Here is a 21,902-nt window from a genome sequence, read left to right as displayed (position 1 = left end):
GCAGTTCCGGCCCCGCGGCGTGCCGGGAGCTGTAGGCCCGCCCCGCCATTATCCTTCCTCCTGCCGCGTAAGAACAGGCAGCCTACGCGTGTTAGAGGCATTTTTATTGGGGTCTCCACGCAGCTCGGGTGGTGTTTATTCTCTAAGAATGTAATTTTAAAAAGCCCGTGGCCTGCACGCAGCCCCCCACGTGGCGCCAGCCCTGCTCAAGGAGCCGCAGCTCAGGAGATGCCCGGGCCCCCCGACCCCAGGCAGCTCCCACCGGGTCCCTCGGGTCAGAGGGAGGCGCCGGGCAGGGGCTCGGGCCCTTTAAGGCTCCCCTGACGGGAGCAGGGATCACCAAGGGAGGGATTAGCCATGATAAGAAAGATGTGTGCTAATGTCTTTACAAACAATTCCAAGGGTGAGGGTACGGGTGTTAACGTCTTAGAAATGGGTCTTAATGTTTCTACCCACTTCAAGCCACAGGTTTGTTACAAAACGCAGACAGTTTGATTCCTGAAACAGACAAATGGGTCCACACGAGCCTGAGTTTCTGAACTTTGGGGGAAAAAGACAGGCTCGAGGGGAGAATATGTGGTAGACCGTTTGGGAAGGCTGTACCTTCCCAGTATCTCAGCAGATGGGCTAAGAAGGAGGGCAACAAGCACCTGGGAGTTTAAGATAACAGGAAGCTGCACTTTCTGAAACCTAGAGAGAGCATATCCCACAGGCTGATGTCCCAGTGGACTCTCTCCCTTTATTTGAATAAAGTTGCAGGACTCCTCTGTCTCCTTTATGGACATTGGCTTTTCATAGCATGATCTTCCCTACAACCACATGTACAGAAGAGCTTCTGCCCCAAGAGACCACCTGGCTTTGAGGCCAAACCAACCTGGACATCAAAAAACACAGGCAGGCACAGAGGAAAACATCTGGCTTCGGAGCCAGCCATATCCACAGTGGAGTGGCCGACTTTTGCCTGGCAGCCACTCCTGCACTCACAGCCAGCCCAGGGTGCACCACAGGCTACATGGGCTGAGAGTGGCGCATGACACGGGCACTGTCACCCTGCCAGCTCGAGAGAAAAGTACAGCTGCTGTCCATCACCCTCTCAGAAGGAGCTCAGGCTGTGACATCTACCTGGCAGAATCCACATCTTCTGTGCTTCCTAGAGTGGATGTGGCTCCTCAGACAGAGCTCCCATGAAACCACACAGCCATCCAAGCCTCTGGGTGCAGGGACTGCCAGAGCCTTTCACTGGGAAGCAAGGCAGTGGTGAGAACAACTGTGTTCAGTGTGGCCAAGATCTGCCCACCCTCGGGGCTCAGCTATGAGAGGATGTAGAAAGATTAAGGGGCATAAGGGAGTCTGAGAAAGACTCGTAGAACCAGGCTCTGCCCTGCCTGACAGGGGAACAGCCACCCCAGAATACACAGGTTCAAGGGGATCCTGTATGCTCCCTTGCCAGGTGAAAGCAGTAACTTAAAAGGAGTGGGTGGAGGCAAACCCCCTTCTTGCCCACCTTGCTTCCCCACATGCCTCTGTACAGCAGGTATGAATCTCTCCTGTGGAAGGCCAGGCAATGGATGATCGGATGTTAGTCCATCTACACCAGAGGTGTTGCCATGGCTGTGATACCCCCAGACCATGTCCACCTCTACAAGAAAGATGGGTTACAGTTGTAGGTGACTCCTTTCTGAGGGTCCAATGTGCCACACAGACAGTCCTCTTAGGGAAGTCTGCTGCCTTCCTGGGGCCCAGGTTAAGCACAGCACTAGGACACTTCCCAGCCAGGTTCAGCTTCAGACTGTTATCCACTGCTGCTCTTCCATGTGGGTGGCAATGAAACTGCAACACACAGTCCAAGGGCAATCAAAGGAGACTTCAGGGCCTGGGGATGGTTTCTGGAACAGAGTTTCTTTCCTCTGTCCTTCCAGTTGTGATCAGTGACATTGAAAGAGATGGACTCAGTCTGCTGAATATATGGCTTGGTGGCCGATGTCACTGCCACAATTTCAGGTTTTTTAATGCTTTTTCTAACAAAGCATGCTGCGGTTAGATGGGATCAACCTTTCCCAAAGGGAAAGAGGATCTTTGCTCAGAGCTTTGCTCACAGACAGCTGTAAACCAGTCTTGGAGGAGGACATAGATGATATCAGGCTGGCCTGTGACAAGCCGTGGGACATTGCAAGGTCAGGGGGTGCAAGTGAGAGTTCTTGGCCTGTTGCTCAACATGCTGAGTGTACTGGAGCACACCTGAAGTCTTAGGGAGGTGAACTAGGGAGCCAAAAGGAAACCCCACTTCCTAAAACCACTTTCTGGCATGTATGCCTGATCCTCATTAGTCCAACTGCACCATCCTGAGTGGGGGCTGACCTGCATGGTAGATTAGAGCAGGGATCTGCTATGTCCCCATCCTTCTCTGTGCCAGGCTGTGGGAGATGGAGCGGAAGCCAGAGATGAGCATTAAAAGCATGGTTTTGATTGCAGAGCTAACACTGAGTAGCCAGCTCAGAGCTGCTACACAGGGCATGAGAACTCAGGAATCTGTCACTTGGCCACTAGAACCACTGCCAGGGATAGAGTAGATGGCACATAAGGGCTGTCACTGGCATGTCCCAGCTAGCCAGAAGCCCTGTACTAGCAGCTTGGAGGTAAAAGGGATCCTGGCTACCATAACCTCCCCAGCTCTGCACACAGGACACCCAGCAGGGGATGATGGGCTGCCTGCTACCAAGCAGCACAGCTGTGGCTGGGCTGGACCATATTGATTTTGGATGTGCTGGGAGAAAGGCTCAGGCACCATCCCCTATTCCTCTAGCAAAACTTTTCCATCGGCAGCAGGAAGAGCAAGAGCCTCAGCCTGCACTAGCATAAATCCTGCAGATTTGGAATAATAAGCAGCACAGAAGAGGTTAAAAACTGCAAACCTGTTAGAGACAGGGAGAGTTTGAGCTGGTCAGAGAGCATTGTAATGCCGAGCACAAGAGTCTGGTCAGGGGAACCCTTTCCAACTCCCTCAAACAGAGGTCTTTCCAGGGATGATGAATCAGGAGGAGTCATGCAGACAGAACCTTCTAACACAAGCACGCTTCAAAGCTCAGCCTTTCCTTTGCTCTGCAGGCCACACAGGCACAGGTCAGCTTAGGACACATGCCTCCTGTGGAGTTCCTCAGAGGGCTGCTCACCCACCAAGAGGCCAGGGCTAGGAGGAGAGATGCAGACTGCCTTGCAAACTAACCTAGTGTTCATCTTTACAAGCTGTATGAAACAACCATCCCAGAGCACCCGCAACCCAGTGAGGAGCTGCAAGAGCTACTGCATGGAGCAGCCATCTGTGGGCAGAAAGTCGTACACATACAAGGCCACCGACTTGGACAGGTAGGTCATGGTGCCAAACCGGCCGCTTGGTGCACTGTCATACAGCAGGCTGCAGATGCCTGTCGAAGGATCCCTCTCCAGCATGTGCTCATCAGCACCCAGGGCTTTCTGGATTTTGGACAGAGAAGCAGAGAGACATCATTAGGAAAAAGGGCAATCCCATTATCAGCTTCCATCCCAAGTATTTTCTGTTGCACTCAGTGTGACACAATGATGATGAGGAGTGGGAGGAAGACACTATTGCTTTGCTGTGCCCCATGAACACAACAGGGAAAACACGCAGGGCTCTCCAAGTGGGTGAGCCCTGCACAGGTATGGGGAATGTAGCCAGCAGCCCTGGGTGAGGCCTGGCCCCTACCTGCTCCTCATAGAAGAGGTCATTTGCTATGTGCAAGATCTTTTCCACAGCTATGATGCCACCAATGGTGTGCACCTCCATGTCCACCAGCATGGTGAGCACTAAGATAGCTTCCACCAGCAGCTGCCTGTACTCTGGCTGGGGCACACGGTTGAGGACAGATTCCACATGCACAGCAAACTTCATTTCCCCTGGGGTCATCTGTGAGGAGGTAGAAAGAAGTGTACCTAAAGCACTGTATCACCTGCTGAACTCCTGAGTTATGCTGGGCAATCACCCACGGTAACCAGCACACAGCAACCCATGTGCCCCATCCCCCATTCACATGAACCTCCTACCTCTCTGGTTGTTGAGGAGGGAAGAACAAAGCCCTCCACGGAGAGACCATGGCACTGCAGAACAAGAAGGAGAGATCATGGTTATGGCTTGGAGAAGCATCATGCTAAGATACATAGGTCCAGCCCACGAATTTGCTCCCACTTGAGCACTGGGGCATGCTGCCCATACACCTCAGCGCCGCCTCCTGACTCCATATAGCATCACTCCTTTGCCATCAGTTCAGCATCAGCCAGAGCCCCCTGCATGGGGCTCTGCTTCCTGGCTCACCATGCTGAGGATCAGCTGTGCCCAGATCACCTTCAGCTGTGGCTCCAGCCATGCATTTGTCTGCTTGATGCATGAAGCACCTGAGCAGTTGCCCTCTGCAAGGTACAGGCTGAGGCACGTCCTACAAGACTACAAGGCAAGTGCACGTCTTCTACAGCTTTCCAAGGTCAGCTGCAGGCCTTGTCCCTGAAGCATATATCTACACAACATCAGGGACCAGCCCCGAGTGCCTAAGTCCCCTTGGCAAGGCTGGTGCCTGCGACCAGAGGCTCACATGCATGGAGAGGCACCAGTCTAACTCACCTTCTGCAGGACCTTCCAGACCTTCTGGTAGAAGCCCACAGGGACACGGTTAAGGGCCCCATCCAGCCGGCGCCTCCGCTGCCACTGGCCCTGCCGGCTGTCCGTAGTGCCCTGGTCTTCTAGCACCCTTGAAAAGGAGTCCTTGCCCAGCAGCTCTGTGTGTCCAGCAGACTGGGCAGACAAAACAAGAACCACAGAGACTGCTGCAAAGTTAAATATCCCACAGGAATGCAGCCTGCTGCTGCTGCTCAAGAGTTTGTTGTTTGAAGTTCTCCAGCCTCATTCCCAAGACAGAGCTGCTACCCCCTGCCCCCAGCAAAGCCCACCTTACAGCCCCAGCTCCCTGTAGCATCCCCCAGAGCACAGCTCCTTCCTGCAACCACAAACAAGACAGACCCCATGTGTGCAGCCAACAAACATAAGTTACCAGAGAGGACCTGAGGGTGGTGTCTCCGGACTGCAAACTGAGGGGCTGAAGGAGAAAGGGAGAGACGGAAATGAGACCATGCCAGAGCAGGGCAGCAGTCACAGCAAACAGAGCAGCAGCAGCACAGATCACGGTCAGGGGCCAGGGCTGGCTGGAGACAGAGGGAGTTTTGAAAGGAAAGCTGCAGAGGGCTGCACATGCCAGAGCCACAGCAGCAGTGGGTTTGCACTGGCCTGCACACAGGAATAGGACTGCTACTGCTCTGCTGGCTTGCTCGTATGGGCAGGGATTTAGTCTTGAGCAGACAGAAGGACCAGTAGGAAGGTCACTGCCCACAGACAACCCTGTGTGATGTCAGGTTTCACACTGCAGCAAGTTGGCCCTAGCTGCTGGCATCAGCCTGGCCCCAGCAAGCTCTGTCCTCTGTCTCTTTGATGACAAGACATGTTCTAGAGCTCAGGACTCCTCCTGGACATAGGCACAAGAGGAGGTCATTGACATTTGTAGCTGACCACAGGCCTCCTTCCCCAGAGAAGAAATAGCTGGGGAAGCTGCAGGCAGGACCCAGTGAACTGTCCAGCAGAGTCACTACTGGTCATGGCACTGGCAGCATCAAGCCATCCTGCTCAGCAGATTTTGTGGGTATAATGGAATGTATTTGTAGCTGAGGGAACCTTATTGACTTGTGCATGCAGGGAAGCTGCCCTGGTGCATGGCATGAGGGGCAAAAGCTGAGGCTGCAGGACCAGGGAGGCTTCACCTTACTCCCAGGCAGAGATTGCCTACGTTTATCCAGTTGCTGCAAGAGAACAAAATGAAAGTTCTGCTGTTGGAAGATGCCCACCAAGATGCTGGCCACACCTGAGACACCACATGGTCCTCCTCACCCCTGCACCTTCTCAAGCACCCCTGTGCTCCCACTGAATTGCCAGAGCAACCCCTACCCACTACCAGATTCACCCCAACTTTCCCCTCAGGACAGAACTGCAGACAAAATTAGCTCCTGGAAGCATCTGTGTCTCCCACTCTTCCATCAGCTCTGTCTGGTTTGTAGCTGGTTTTCACCCACAAGACCTGTCGTGAGTGGCCTGCACCACCTGCCCTCACCTGTTTGATTTCACTTTTCAGCCTGACGAGGCCAGTGCGCTCAGGCCTGGTGGTCCCGACAGCTTCCATGTCACAGATGGAGACAGCAGTGGTGAGCGACGAGTCCACTGAACGCACTGGTGGGGAAGAGAGGTCTAGAGTGGGCAACATTGCTCAAGGCATGGCCATCCCTCGTCCCTCATTGCTGCCCGGGCACCGGGACCTCTGCATGACCTTGCCCTCAAACATGATAGCATCACAGATCCATGAGCACAGTACAGAACTGCTTCAATTTAGATCCAACCAGGTCAAGTGTCAAACTAAGCAAAACTCAAATAGCCACGAGATTCGGGACTGATCCCAGAAATCACTCAGCCTCATTCCTTATGAAAGGCAGAACTTCCTGCTGGACCCCTCCAGTACTGAAGCATCTGTGCTGAACATGGGGGAGAACAGGGACAGCGCTCAAAGGTAGGAACACGTAGATCTGGCCATGCTGTGCACTCAGCTTTGCCCTGAGATGCTCTCTGCTGCAACTCACCACTCCTTTCCACCCCAAACTCCTTGCCAGAAAGGATGTGGTAGAGGAGACTCTTCATGTCTGATGGGCTGAGATTCATCAGGTTCTCCGTGGCTTCTCCAGCTGGAAAGAAGAGAACTGTGATTTTGTAGCCTATCTCACAGTCCTCCTAGGACATTTCTACCCTGCATGCCATTCTGTGACCAGGGGGAGCACTGGTACAGGAGCTCATCTGGCAAGGACATACACTAGGCTCCTGATGTTGCCTATAAAATGGAATCTTCCCATGGCCAGCCCAACACATGCTGGGATGGAGACTGCAGTGCAATCACTTGTTTGTACTGCTCAAGAACATGTCCAGCTGCAGACACTGGCACTTCCATGCAGGGTCTTGTCTTAGCCTGAGCTGCCCACTTTTAACAGTACTACTTTCTGGCTGACAGAGCCCTAAGCATCACAGCACCTACCCCAGCAAGGGTGTTGTCTCTGCCACATGTACCTGAACAACACAGGGAGTGTGCCAGCTCTGTTGCCATCACCTGGATGATGAGCCCAATGCGGATGCGGAACATCTCAGCAAACAGTGCAGGCTGTGTGCGTATGTACATGGCTAAGTACACCATGATCTCCTAGAGGGACAAAGGCAGATCACCTCACTGCTGCTCACCAGGGCAGATAGCCAGCTTTAGGCTCCCCTGACACCCCAGCCCCTCACCTGGGTAAGGATAGACACACTGAGGTTCTTCTCACTGGCTTCATCAATAAGGTGAACAAGTTCCTCATAGGGGATCGGGCTGGGGTGTGGACAAACAGCAGAGCAGGTGAGAGGCAGCAGAGCAAACTTTGCATACCCCCAGTCTGTACAGCCCCAAGAGAAGAGATATAGGCTGGGGACAGCCGCCCAGGACCACTCCTGCCCATGGACCCCAGAGCAGCAGGCTCACATCCAGACCCAGCCCAGCATGCTTCGGGAGAGAGAGGTGCCACACTCACGTGGAGATTGTCTTCTCACGTGGCTCTGGGGGCAGCCCCACTGTCAAGTGTTTCTGGTGAGACAGGAGGTCAGTACAGGCCTGGGGACAGAAAGGCAGCTGCTGTCAACAGCTGAGGGTTTGGGGGTCAGCACAAGGCAGAGGGAGACAGAGCTGATGCAGCCATGGTTCTCCTGTTCACTCTGCTGCCTCCTCCCTGACAGACCTCAACCTGTTAGAGGCTGGCTGTACAGCTGTTACCTCATCCAGAGCTTCAACTTTCTTCTTGAGGATACCAGAGATGTAGCGAATCAGGGCCCACTGGCGTGTCTCCCCCACCCGCACATACAACTCAGTGAGGAGCTCCTTGATGGTGGGGCCAGGCTCACTATCAAGCCCTGTGTGCCACTCGGGTCCCCTGTGAAGATGAAGGAGGTGCTGCGTTATGTCCAGCAATTTGTCTGTCGCAGCTCCCTGGCAAGCCCCCTGGGTTGTGCCAAACTCCTCTATGCACAGTGAGCCCTCAGGACACAGAGATCATCCTACTTGAGGATGTGGAGCATGTAAAGGATGTCTGCTTGTTCCTGCAGTGTGGGGCAGATGCGCAGCTGGTCCACCAGTGCCTTGCAGTCCACATTTCCGTCCTCATCACGTGGCAAGTTCATCTCTGCATAGAGCGCGTGGCTCTGGAGGAAGGGAGACCTGTGCTGATGATTAGCATTACCAGCACCCTGCACCAAATGGACCCATGCATATTCTCCCTCATCAAACAACAGGACTTCCCCTTGCAATCCTGCAAGGACACTCTGGCTATAGCTGAAAGGATAGCTCAGTCTGGGAGAGACAGAACTCACCTTGCCATCCAAGTCATGCTGGTGGAGTGAACTCAGAAGCTTAACTGACTGCTGCGATGCCTGGAAGATCCTGCTGGGGACATACATCCCAACATCTAAAAAAAACCCCACAGGTTGGCAGAGACACATCTAGCCCCAGTCACCACTACGGTGCCTCAAACTACCTCAGACACTGACACTGCTCCCCACCCAGTCCTTGCAGAGAAGTTGGCTATGGGAGAAGGAGCCCCTGTCCACCCATTCAGAGGAACACCGCAGGGAGCTGCCATCCTTTATTGAGTTTTCATGGGGCTGCCCAGGCACCAACTCCAAGACAGTCCATGGCCAGGACTAACATGATCAACATAAAGCGCCTCTGCCCAGGTGAAGGCTTAGCTTCTCTGCAACCCACGGGAACCCTAGCATCATACAGCTGTGAGAGCTCCCAAAGCACTTCAACCTCACCCCTGGGCTCAAGGGAAGATGTGGAGGGTGTTGGAGTTACTCACTCTGGACATGCAGGTCCTTGGCCTTGGATGCCAGGGACATGAGGTCACGGGTGGTGTGGACAGCAGCCCTGAAGCGGCTCAGCCCTCCCCGCTGGGTGGTCGGAGGCAGGTTTGACTGCGGAGTCGTGCGCTGCAGCAGGTGATCCAGATACTGAGCAACCTCATCGTCGGTGTCCTCTGGAAGGGAAAGCAGCAGAGCAGGAGTTCAGCCACTTTGAGTCATAGCACCAAAGGCCCAGAGAGCTCCCACCTGTAAGAGAAAGCTTTGCTGGCTGCACAAAGTGACAATGTAGGGCCAGTGCTGGCAGCCAGGTAGACTAATGGACAGTGCCAGCAGCCAGACACACAAAGCACCCTTGTTCCTGCATGACTCCTGCCTAGGACACTGCCTGCCCTAAACTGGGGCTCTCTCCATGTCCCACGTTGACAAAGGAAGCAACAGCATGTTGCTGCAGCATGTCTCTGATCCAAGCCTGTGCAAGGACAGGAACGTCCCACTCAAACCCTGCAGGAAAACCCTCACACTCCTTCTCTCCAGGGAAGAAGTGGAGAGGTACAGCCAGAGGCAGCTTGTCCAAGCAGAGACCACTTACAAGCACCCAAGCACAGCAAGGGCATCTTCCAAGTAGGACTCCAGCAAGGGAGCAAGGCAAGGTGGGTTTGCAACAGTTATTTGTAAGTTGGAGTTACAGGAAGAGTTATGGTTCCTGCCTTGCTCTTTGCCCAGCTTCAAGCAGCTCCCAACACCACATCAGGATCACCAGAGGCACCATGCACTAACAGCAACATGGAAGATGGTGCTCAGAGGCCAGGTCTCTGCTCAGTCAGGAGATAAAAGTGAGGGGATGCCCCTGGGGGGGAACTGCCCCAGATAAAACACAGATGTCAATGCACTAACAGTGGGCCAGGGCAAAGTTATGCTGCTCTCCAACTGGCAAGCTCAGAGATGTGTTGGGCCCAGGAGACAAGCTGCTGACTGCACCTGAAGCAGCATGGCATCCCCTTTCCACCCCTCAACAGCATGGCTTGTGACAGTGCCTGAAGGCTAGGCTGGAAAAGTCCTCTAAGCACCACCCTTGAGAACATTAACCTGGCTGCAGCATCTGACCACAGGAAATCTAAAATTTAGCATCTTTGAGATGTTGTTGAAAGGCCAGGCAGATCCTCGCGCTGGAGCTGGGAGGCAAAGCAGACACCTTGGACAAACCCTGATGCAGCCTGTAAGGAGGCTGCGATGAAGTGAGAGAAGGGCAAGAAAAATGAGCATTCAGAGTCCCAGCAGTGCATTCACTGGCTGCAGGAGCTGCAGAGGTAAAACAGATAGTGGGAAGGCTGATGATGACCAGTGCTAGGTCACACAGGAGATGTCCGGAGGCCTGCTTGAAAGGGGAACAGCAAAACTTGCACCCTGCATGGTCCCAGCACAAGGTGGGGGTCCCTTATGCTGTGATGGGCCAAAGCATTCTCAGGTACTCTCTATACAGCAGTGAGGCTTCAATTTGGCACTCACGGGAGTAGCTCTGCCAAGGGGAGTGGCAAAGGCTTTGGGAAAAAACAGAGATTAATTAGGTGGCTCTTCCCCACCACCTTGGTCAATGTGCTATCACCTTCTGCACTGCCATTTATGCATCAAAGACCCTCAGACACATCTCCCAAGCTGAGGCAGGCTGCCAATCCTTTATCTCTTCTCCACACAGCAGCTTATGAAGGTCAGAGCTGCTCATTCCAGACAAGGTTGACAGAGAGCCAGATGGGAACATGGTGAAAACCCAAGCACATGAATAACACAGCGGTGTATGCTGGCAGGGAGGTTGGGTGTTATGGTTGTAAGGGTGAGTTAGGCATTTGCCACCCCACAGCAGTGACTGGCCTGTTTTCCCTTACCATCCTCTGCTATCTGCAAGCCATGCAGCCACTCCTAGGTGTCTAGCTTCTCAAAGCTGTCACTGCTGAGCCTGTAACTCATGGCAAAGACCTTACCCTCTGGCCCAGGGTCCATAAAGCTGAGGTGCGTTCGGCATGATGTTGTCAGGAACTCCGACAATTTACCAGTCTGAATTCTGGGCAAGAGACAGGAAGGTCACATGGAGAGGAAAGGGGAGGTGATACCCTTGGCTTTACCTCCTGGCTCCTGCCCTTTGATGGGGAGAGACATGTTCACCAGGAGCATTCACACACTGGTGTCTACTTTAGCTGCCTGCAACTCTTTCAGCTGTGGGTAGGCATGGAAGGGGTGCCCAAAAGCTATTAGAGAAATCCTGTAGCCATGGATTTGATGACATGAAGAGCCATGTCCTCTCTTTCATCTCCTCTGTTGGGACTGTAGCCCTAGGGAACGCTGATAGCCTAGCACACCCCAGTGTATCTTCCCCAGCTTGCTCCCCCACACCCTATGCTCTGCCCAGCAGGTATCCTCATAACCAGGCTCTTGGAGGCCATGAGCCCTCTCCCTACTGCACTGCAGGAAGCTGCACTCACCTTGCACCACCAAAATACCCATCCTGCAGCTTCTGAAGCATTGCCAGCACCGTGGGATGCACACTGCTGCTGGTTTCATCTGTGTGGAAGATGCACAGGCAGTCAGGCCCTCATGCTCAAACTCACCCCCAGAATGTAACCCAGGACTAGGTGAGCATTCAGACACCCAAGGCACCATGGCCAGACCCTTACTCTGGGGTATGTGGTCAGGCTGTGGTACCAAAAGCACCACCCAAAAAGGGAAATTCTGGACTGTCCAGGCTGGATTCAAGGAAAACCATGCCAGGATGCACTCCAGGCTCCACGGATTTCACCCTTGGCTGAAGCAGACAGTACCAGACAGCAGCCCCTAACAGCCCCCTGCTCTGTCTCTGCCTTTCACATAATGAAGCAGAGGAGTGGGCTGCTGTCGAGGTCAGGAGACACCACAGCAAAAGGCACAGAAATTAAGGGGATTTTAAACACACAAGGAGAGACAGAAAGGCCTTAGAGCAGAACAAAGTCACTTTCCTACACCGGGCTCATAGGGAACCTGTGAGCTGCTGCAGGCAAGCCAATTCTACTCTGTGCCTTTGCTCCTTCTGGTTTACTGTTTTCCCCTCTCTGTTGACTAGGAAAGCCTTTAGCAGGTGCTCAGTCTTAGGGAAGAGTCAAGACACAGAAAGAGCACCAAGAACACTTCTACAGAGAAATTGTGGTTTTGGTCTTGCTCCCAAAAGGCCTTTCCACAAGCCTATTTGCCTGGAGCCTGGATACGTCAATGCCAGCAAACAGCCCTTGAGCTGCAGGTACTAGTGCCTGACAGACAACCCTGTTAGCTGCCAGGCCAGCTGCCCACTCAACATGGCTCCTCTGAGCAGTAAGCTCTGCACAGGACACTACTGGCAGCTGCAGCCTCACCATGTCCCTGTTATTGAGATGGTCACATATTTGCCCACCCCCTTCCTCCTGCAGAGCCATTTCCCAGGGCTGCTCTAAGCAAATGCCTTGTCACGCTGGAGCATCTATACCGAGCATGGTGTGGGAGATGGGGAAGGTGATGGTTGGTCGCCCAGTCATCCTCCACCGGCTGCACAGGTAGGAGAGGTCTGTCCTCAGCATCTCCACAATCATCTTGTTGTCAAGAGCCAGGTAGAACTGCTGCTGGTCTATGAACTGTGAGGACAGCAAGAGACATGATCAGCCCTACATGTAGTCACTAGGTCCTTATGGTGCCACCTATATCTTCCCACAGGCACACAGTCAAGCCAGCCATGCTGTGCCCCCAGAGGGCACCTGCCTTTGCACTAACAGCTCATCCCTTACTTGTCATCAGCTAGTACAGCCCAGCAAGGGACCCTCAAACCCCAGGGCAGCTACTGGCCACTAACAACTAGGGGGACATAACTAACACCATAGCTCAGCAGCAGCAGCATCCAGCACCACACAGTGAGTCCATGTTGTGCCTGTTTCAAGTGAATATGCACTCCCCATAGTGCTAGGTTTGGATTACTGCTTGTTCCCTGGACACACGTCCCTGGCCTGCCAGCAGCATCTTCCTGGTGTTCTAGTCAGGGTGAGCAGGGATTTTCATCCAATACTGATCATTAAAAGGCTCAAGCTGTCCCAACATCCACACAGCCAGGACCACCAACTGTGCTGCCTCATGCTACAGAGTTGGACTACTCCACACTGCCAGGCTGTTTAGAGAGTGTATCTTAGAACGAGTACCCAGCCATTGAAGAAACTTTCTGCCCAGTTTCATATCACAGAATAGCTAGGAATGAGCCTCTGCAATGTCACTCACCTGTGGGGTAAAGGTAAAGATGCTCTTCCTGATTTTGTAGAGCTTGGAGGTCCCAAGGACACCCATATGCCGGTAGGGCCGTCCAGTAAGGCACATCTGCTTGTTGCGGCCTGGGAAGGCAGGGAGAGGAGTTTTTAGTACAAGCCTTCTCATGAAAGGGCTGCAGCAGCAAATAGTGCCAAGCATCTTGTTACCAGCCAGCAGGGAAATGCTGGTTTGAAGTTGGGATATCCCAGAACTGTGTGTCAAGCTGGTACAGTTCTAAGGGACAGTAATTCTGTCCCCAGACCTGCCCAGAGGAGTAGAGACATGGTGAAACAGCGACACACAGCCTGTCCTGACTTCTGCAGTGTCACAGCTTCTGGTCTTCGGGCACATCCGAAGCAGGAGCAGTGCTAGGGGTGCCCGTCTGCATAGGGCTGGGCCCCCTAAGCTGACAGCTCTATCAGCATTCCAATTGCTCCTGGATGACTCCCAAGGCCCAGGATGGTGCAGCAACAGCATTACCCCTTGCTTGTCAGCTCTGGCAGCTGCCAGGCTGCTCCCCCTGCCCATGTCACACTTGGCCTTTTGGTGGCCTAAATTAGCTGCCAAATAAAATCACAGCAGATCAGGTGTCTCCTTTGGCCCAGGCTAAATCTCTGGCTCCTGCAAAACAAACCCCATGCCCAAGGGTTTGCAGCATCAAGGAGCAAGCATGCAGAGGTGAGCACATCCTCCCTTCACACTCAGCCCTGCCCCCCCACCAACAACAGCCATACTGCCTGAGCTCTGGGCCCTCTTTGCCAGGGACAGCCAGAGGACGCTTCCCGGGGTCTGGCTAGCCTCCCCTGTCCAGATCTGAATACAGGAACAGAAGACAACTCCTGCCCACATAAGGTTCAACATCTACCAGTCTCTTGTCTCTTCCTGGGGTGACTGTGCAACTGCAAACCAAAGCTCTATTCCTGTCACTAAACAGCACTGTCTGCCGCTTTGTTCCCCTTTGGCATCAGCGGCGTTATCAGGCCTAGAAATGGGCAGCAGAATCCTCATCAGCCAAGCAGAGAGCAGGACATGACTGTCTATGAGCAGGAGTGCCAGGCGTGAGACAGAGCCTTCTGCACCCCATTTGCTGCAGGAGCAGGGAGCCCAGCTCACCCAGCCGGGCATAGATGTGGCTGAGGATGCGAGCAGGCTGCACTCTGATGGGGTAGACGTCGGCCACAGTCTCCACGTTAATGCCTTCCTTCTGCAGGATTGCCTTGATCTCCTCTGTTTCAGCCAGGATACACACTGTGGATGGAAGACAGTCTCAGTGCAACAGAGGCACAAAGGTGTGTGACAACAGTGCCCCATGCCTTTGGGGACACATACAAGGCACCATACCACAGAGAAGAAGCTGTCTGGGGTCCCTTGGGAACCAGTTCCCACTGAAGAAGTCTGCTTTGCTCCTCCTAACACTCTATACACACAAGTCTTCCTCACCAAGTGGCAGGAAGACAATTTTCAACCTCTCTGCAGAGGAGGCTGCAGCAGATGATAGTTTTATGGGTCAACACAGGATGAAACGGAAGGACTTGCACCCCATCTTCCACCTGCCTTGCAAGGGCTGAGACTGGGCTGTATTGGCAGCAACCCATCAAGCAGAGTCACCCCAGAGGCACCTCTGAATTCTGCCCAGCCAGAGTCCTCCCCACCTGCCAGACTCAGGGGTTTGGGACTGGCTCCTTTCCCTCACCTTGGACCACCACATCAGGTTTAGGGACAGTCGCGAAACGGCGGTTGAGGGGATCTATTTCACCAGGAGCTAGAAACCCCTGTGGGAAAAAAGGTATAAAGAGATTAACATTTTATGGGTAGGGTAGAATGGACGATGCCTATGGACAACTCACCTTTAAGAGGTCCTGGGGGGTGGAGGTGACAACTTCCCCATGGTGGGTGGCAGCATTTGCACCTTCCCAGCTCAGAGCCTGGTCCCACAGCCCTCGCCAGCACCCAGGGTGACCCTACCTCAGCCATCAGACAACCCAGGATGTAGAGGGACTGTCCCCACATGTGTGGCAGCTTGCCCATGGGTATCCTATCCACAGTGTGTGGATTCCTGTATTCTTCATCCACCTGGAAGACAAGTCAGGAGGTCAAGAAGGGATCTATAGACACAGGATGCTGAAGGAAGCATCCTCATTGCATCTTGAAGTCCAGCAGTTCAAGGCTTAAAACAAGGCCTGACAACAGCATTTGTCACAGAGCCAGGTTACATTCCTCGTCTCTTACTATGACTTCCCCGGGCATCTGTGTCAGACAACAGAGCAGCTGCTCAAGCCATGTTTGGTTTCTCAGCTCAGGCCATCCCACTAGAGCCGGCATGCCCCAGGAGCACCCAGAGATGCTTTCTGATACTGGTGAGGAGCAAATCTCTCCTGGATAACCTGAGCTTCAGGAGGCTACTGCTCTTAGCCCAGGCCCACACAAATTCCCTCACCACTGATCTGGAGCTCAGCACCACCTACTCAGCCCAGGTCTGCTTGTCCTGAGCTCTCAGAGCACTCAGTCTCTGAGCAAGCAGATTGTCAGCAAAGAACTCTTGTGTGTGGGAACAAGAAATGCTTTGGGAAAAAAACCCCAATTTTTATCACAGTTTCATAACAGCTCCAAGCCATCCTTTTTATACATGAGGTTTCCATGCACTACGTGTGCCCCTTCACTAACAATTTGGGTTAAAACTTAAAACTTAATTATCTGATAATAAGACCAGGAGTTTCAGCACTGGACTTTCATGATCCTTGTGGGTCCCTTCCAACTCAGAATATCCTGTGATTCTGTAAGACACTCCTGCTTTCCACCATAGCTCAGGTTCACTCACCTTATCTGGTGGGACACTGTAGAGCTCTGGCAGCAGGTGTACCCCATTCTTCCCCTTGATAAGAACCCCTTCAAGGGCTTCCCGGTACTCCTGCACCTGAGAAGAGAGGAGAGGAAATCTGCTGCCAGCTACCTGCTTCCTTCCTCCACACACTGCTCCTGCCAAGGAATTTTTTCCACTAGCCCAGCAGGTCTCACTTCTCTTACCTGCTCCATGTTTCCACTGAAAATCCCATCAATCATCAAGTATGCCCAGAAGAGAGGCCACTCACACTCAATGTTCTCAAACAGCTTCAGCTCAGCAGGTTCATAGTAGAGGCGTTTGGGGTCCTGTAAGTGACATCAAGGCAGGTGGTATGTGACAGGATCCCCTCAAACTGACAGGGCTTCTCCTCCCTGTGAGACCCTAGCCTCAAATGTCCTCCCAGCCCTTATTTGCAGATAGCCAAGGAAGAGCTGAAAAGCAATTTCACCTCCAGCCTCTGTTTTCTCCACTGGACTACCCCCTCCTGAGCCCCCTGCACTGATAATGGAGAGACTTACCCTTTCTGGGGTCTACATCCCCTGTGCCATGCTGGGTCCCCTCTGCCTTGCCTGCTCTGCCTGAGCCTCTCAGCATCTGTCTCCTCCAGCATCATCAACCTGGCCCAGCCAGGTGAGAGGGCTTGGCCTGGTGACACAGGGCCAGAAAGGTTCCTTCATGGCCCTCCTGCCATGTGGTGCCACTGTGAGCCCAACACAAGGGAACCTGTCAGGATGAAGAGCTGCCTGCCCAGAGCCCTCCCACCACATGGCAGGAGGGCTGTGTGGTGTAGTGTTCTGTGTGGTGTAGTGCCCTTTCTTCAACCTTCCCTGCTAACTGCTCTGTCTGCTGCAGAGAAGGGAGAATGTTTGCCTTAGCAGACTGTTCAGGCAGACAGGACAGAAGGAACAGATATCTTCTACCTGGACTCCAGCCATAAGTTTCCAAAATCCCATCTGACTCCAGCTAGATGTATGCCTCTGCAGGCCCTGCTGTCCTTTCCATGCCTCACAGCTCCCCAGAAGTAAGTAATCCACAACTCTGCATGCTGCCAAAGCTCATAAGCACTGGGAACACTGGATTGGAGATGCTGCTCTGGCTCTGGAGGAGAGGCAGCCACACATACTGCCTATTATGGGCAGGTCTGCAGAGGTGCAGCAAAGGAGAAGCATTCAGAAGTACTCAAGACCAAAGGTTACAGGCCCAGCAGCTGGTGATGACTTAAGAGCCTCTAAATATCATTTCCTAGATCAGCAGTTAACAAATGAGACTGCTGCTTACAAAAATTTCCTGTTATCTCTCCCCAAAGCAGCTAACTCTCCACTTGCTCCCAGGGCCATTCTGACAGTACCCAAGCTGACTGCTGGTCTAGGAGAGACAGAATTAGCTTCGTGACCTCCAGAGGTACCTCGCTCAGGGCTGATGCAGCCCTGGAAGAGCCCACCTCAGCAGGGCTCCCATGCTGGGCACTGATCCCACCTTCTACCAGACTAAGAAAGACACACCACCGGGTCTCAGGATACAGGCAAAGCCAGTCTCTGGCCATCTGCTATGGGCGTGGGTGGGACATACCACCTTCCCAATGAGCTCTGGCATTTTGGGAAGTGTTGCCCAGACCCATGACACTGCCTGGGGCTTCTCAGGGCTCCTGTCTTCCCAGTGCTCCCTAACACAGCCTTTGTGCTGCATCCAGGCAGGCTGCTGCTTGGCAGTCAAGTTGTGCCAGGCAGCAGGGCTGAGGAGCCTCACCTCTTTGGGAGTCCTGTATCCATCCCGGAGGAAGCGGCAGCAGCCATAGCGGCCCTGGAAGGGAGGGAAAGATTGGCTGAGCAGAAGGCACAGTGTGAGGCATCTTGTACTTTCAATGCAGAAGCAGGGGCAGGGTGTTTCCTTCAGCCAAACACCCCCTCCCTCACTCATCCAGCACTCAGGTGCCACAATCACAGCCTGGGGCCAGAGCACACAGGGCTGCTTCTTCGCACACCCCTGCCACAGGTCATGGAGACTGGGACAGGACATGCCCCAGCAACTCCCCACAAAACACGTTTTTGGGAAAAAAAGGGCTACAACAGTCTGGACTGCAGCTGTCTCCTGGGAACAGTGAGACAAGGGCAGAGATGCTCACCTGCAGCTTGGTGATAATCTCCTGCTTGGTGATTTCTACCAGCTCGCTGTCCTCCACAGCAAATGCTGGGTAGGAGATGACAGAGAGCACACTGGCATCCACCTCCTTGGATGTGGAGGCCCTGGGCAGCATTGAGTGGAGGATCGACTGGGCAAAGGGGAAGGCAAGGTGGTTAGGCTGTCAGGCTAACACTGCAAACCCAGTAGATCACAGTTCCTCTGGCAACAGTGTCATGGCCAAGGGGGTCTCACCTGGCAGTGCTGCACTTCGTCTGACAGCACCCATATCACTGACTGCGGGCCTCCCTTGGCTCCAAAGAGATCCAGCTCATCCAGGGCCTCCAGGGCAGCCTGCAAGCAGGGTGAGACACAAAGAGACATGTCCTTTACCTTGCTGTTCATTTGTAAGAGCTCTCATTCCATGCTAGTCCCTCTGTGTAAAGCACTGCCCAAATTTAAAGGAATTTGAACCCTGCTGTGGTTGCAGAACATCTCTGGTCAAAATGGGACATCTCCAGACATCAAAAGGGTCCGGGACATTTCTGCCACACACCCCCAATTAACTTTTCACTCCCAGTTCAGGCAAAATCCAGGCTAGAAGGGCACAGTTTTATCCCAGTGCACAAGAAAATAGGTTCCTGGGGAACCTATCACTGCATTGAGCCTCAGCAGTTCAACATGCCCAGCCTGCCCTGTCAAAAAGCAGCTCAGGGCCACTGGTGCTCCTCATCCCACCAGCCAGCATTGCTTCCCAGCTCACCTTGGCCATGCCAACAGAACTGGCATTCAACTCGGTGATGCCCTGGTTTGTCTTGTCCCCACGCTCCCATATGCCAAAGTCCTGTGAAGCAGGCATTGTTTCAGAACACACCCAGAAAGCCTTTGAATCCCACCCATCCATGGTGCTTCAAGAAGGTGCTGGTGTGGCTCAGGTGGAACCCACAGCTGTTCCTGGACACCAGTGCAGTATCGCCACCATCGGAGCACACCCCTCCTCCCCAGCACATGCTACCCACCGCAGTTTTGTAGGCAGCTTCGATGTAGAACACAAGGTTCTGGATAAAGTTGACTTCATCCAAGCTGTGAATTATGTGAAGACCTAAAGCAGAGGGAAGAATTCACATTATGCTCCAAGCCCACAGGCATACTCAGAATGGGGCTGCAGTAACCCAGGGACGATTCCTCCCCACTGCATGCCTGCCCAACGGGAGCTATGTCCTAGCTGACTCCATCTCCACTCCCACCCCTTACTGGGCTGCACTGGGACTTCAGACAAACGGGCTTTTGGAGAGACCAACATCAAGGGGCCCAAACCCGCCTCAGGTACTGTGAGCATAAGGAAACAGTGGGGGTCACAGAAGCCATTGCAACAGCTTGGTACCCAGGACACTGCATCCAAACTGAGACTCTGAAGAACCTGAAGAGTAGCATGCTCAAAGCTGCAATGGGAGCCGCCAGCATTACCTGAGGCCGTCATTTGTGCAAGCATGAGGAGGTAGAGGGAGGTAGCATCCATCTGTAGGTGACCCCATTCGTGGTCTCCTACCACGGTGGCACAGGTGTGGGTGTTATATTTGGCATGCAGGCAGTCCCTGGTGCTCTGACTGTACTTGAAGGCCTCTACCTTGTCCACCTTGAGAAGGGCAAAGAGATGCAGGCATTCATTGAACCCTGTCTACAGAGAGAACTGACAGCTCCTGAGCCAAGGGCTGCCCTATGCCATGAGTGGAACACATGGAGTCACACCTGGCAGGGCAGAAATTCTGCAACCCCTGGGCTGAGCCCCACTGCCACAACTGCACCATGCAGAGAGAAAAGGGTTTACCCCAAATGCCCTCAGGGAGGAGGAGCTGTAGAATCCTGCCAGGCCTCATGACAGGGAGCAGCTGGCAAAGGCTCCACTGACTGCCAGCCCACAACTCAGGAACTTCAATCACACCCATGACAGATGCTCACTCAGAACTTATTTCAAGACTTGCTGGAAGGGAGCCTTCCCTCTGCTCATCAAGGAAGGCTGGGGGAGCTAGGACAACAGCCTCTGTGGTACAGCAGGGCTTTAAGGAGACCACATGACACTCAGAGGTACTCCCCAGCCCCTACCTGTCTCATCATGCACTGGAGCAGCCCCTGCATCAGCTTCACCACGCTCTGCAGGAACAAGGAAAATAGGTTTGTTAATCTCCAGGAGAAGCCCTGACTCAGGATCAGCTGGCCGCTGACCTTTGTGGGGCTCAGTGTCCGTAATCAGAGCCCCTGCTCGCATTTTCACAGCCCCTGGGTGACAGCAGAGGGAAGATTTCTTGGTCTGCCAGCAAGGCCAGGTTGCCATGCTGTGCAGGAGGACAGAGGGCATGGCTGCAGGACATGGCTCCCCAGCCCTTGAGAAAACGTCTGTGGCCCCAGATCACCCCAGAGCCAGAGGTCTAGACCCTCTGGTTGGGCTCCAGTGTGGTCTGGGAAGAGCAGGCTCTGACATCCATTCCCACTGCCTCCCGTGTCGGGGGAGAGCCGCGTCCTCGTCCTCACTGCACTGCCCCTGACCCAGCTGTGACCTGTGGCTGACCAGACCGGGGTGACTGCGGTCCCCGAGTGACACCAGCCCCGCCCCCGGCTCCTGCTCCCTCCTACCTGCTCCAGCTCGTAGGCCTTGGCCTTGTCCTCGTCGCGGTCGGCATTCTTGCGGTAGGCCAGGCCAAGACCCCACACCGCCAAGATGCTGTACACGTTGTCCCGGACCCAGGCGTCCTGGTGGTCGGCGCTGGCGGGGAGCAGCCCCGTCACCGCGTCCTGCGGAGGGGACGCACCGTTCACACACAACTCCCTGGCCCAGCGGCCGGCGGGGCGCGCCGGGGCCCCGGGTCTGCTCCCCATTCCCGGGCAGGGTCCGCACCTGGTGGCGGAGGATGGTCTGCTGCACCAGGCGCCCGTAGCCGTCCAGACGTACACCCGAGTTGCTCCGGCTCCTCATGACGGCGGCTACAGGATGGGAACCGGCACCGGCGGGACGGCACGGGTCCTGTCAAAGCCCCGCCCCGCTCCGCCCCGCGGCACCGCCTGCTCGCTGCCGCCGACGGCGCTACCCGAGCACCGCTACAGCCCCTGAGCGGCCGCCCCGCCCGCGCCGCCCGGCGCTCCTCGCCGGCGGTGGCTTCGGTCCACGGGGCGCTCAGTGCCGAGTGGGCAGGACCTGAAGGACACGGAGGCCCCGAGGGCGGGGCGGCGGGGGCCTTCGGCGCCCCCTGCCGGGCCAAGGCCGAGCAACGCTGAGCATGGATACGCGGCTGCAAGGACAGACACCCGGACGGACACACGGATAATCGCATACACGGACGGACGCGCGGACGCACGGATACCTGTGCCGGTGTGGAACACATACACGGACTGGTGTGTGGTGTGGCGCAGGGACGCAGGATGTGTTCGCGTACTGGTGTGAGACTGTACCGACACACAGGCGGACACACCGATAGGTACGCGTACCAGTGTGCGTCTGTACGGACACGCACACGTAAGCTAGGTGCAGACACAAAGACACGCATGTGGATAGAGGCATGGAGACGTCCATAGGTGTGCACGTGCACGTAGGAGCATGGCCATGCACACACATGCACACTTACAGGTGTGCACTTACACACCTACCTGCACTGGAACACATGCACAGGCAGACTCGTGTGC

At 54.4% G+C, this 21,902-nt stretch overlaps 1 protein-coding gene across 4 annotated transcripts; it reads right to left on the bottom strand.

Moving 5' to 3' along the window:
• Positions 1–86: 86 nt before the first annotated feature.
• On the bottom strand, positions 87–21,277 carry PHKA1 (phosphorylase kinase regulatory subunit alpha 1). Of its 4 annotated transcripts, XM_058032508.1 has the most exons (33): positions 21,121–21,277; positions 20,859–21,017; positions 20,331–20,378; positions 19,695–19,863; positions 19,247–19,329; positions 18,991–19,071; positions 18,483–18,581; positions 18,232–18,378; positions 17,856–17,909; positions 16,292–16,414; positions 16,086–16,181; positions 15,233–15,340; positions 14,961–15,039; positions 14,381–14,515; positions 13,241–13,350; positions 12,465–12,609; positions 11,455–11,533; positions 10,957–11,036; positions 8,977–9,153; positions 8,489–8,583; positions 8,181–8,320; positions 7,896–8,052; positions 7,657–7,736; positions 7,379–7,457; positions 7,163–7,292; positions 6,685–6,786; positions 6,165–6,280; positions 5,818–5,856; positions 5,058–5,102; positions 4,631–4,801; positions 4,060–4,113; positions 3,722–3,922; positions 87–3,471 (listed from the first exon to the last, which is right to left on the bottom strand). In XM_058032508.1, the coding sequence occupies exons 1-33, from the start codon at positions 21,196–21,198 to the stop codon at positions 3,298–3,300; spliced, it is 3,633 nt and encodes a 1,210-aa protein (XP_057888491.1). In that variant the 5' UTR covers positions 21,199–21,277; the 3' UTR covers positions 87–3,297. The 4 variants fall into 4 exon arrangements, with proteins under 4 accessions (XP_057888491.1, XP_057888492.1, XP_057888495.1 ...); XM_058032509.1 differs by lacking the exon at positions 5,818–5,856; XM_058032512.1 differs by lacking the exon at positions 18,232–18,378.
• Positions 21,278–21,902: the final 625 nt, after the last annotated feature.

This window comes from Melospiza georgiana, chromosome 12, assembly GCF_028018845.1.
Source record: "Melospiza georgiana isolate bMelGeo1 chromosome 12, bMelGeo1.pri, whole genome shotgun sequence".
NCBI classification, from domain to species: Eukaryota; Metazoa; Chordata; class Aves; order Passeriformes; family Passerellidae; genus Melospiza; species Melospiza georgiana.
Note: the sequence above shows the minus strand (reverse complement) of the source record. Positions and strands in the feature narration are given on the sequence as shown.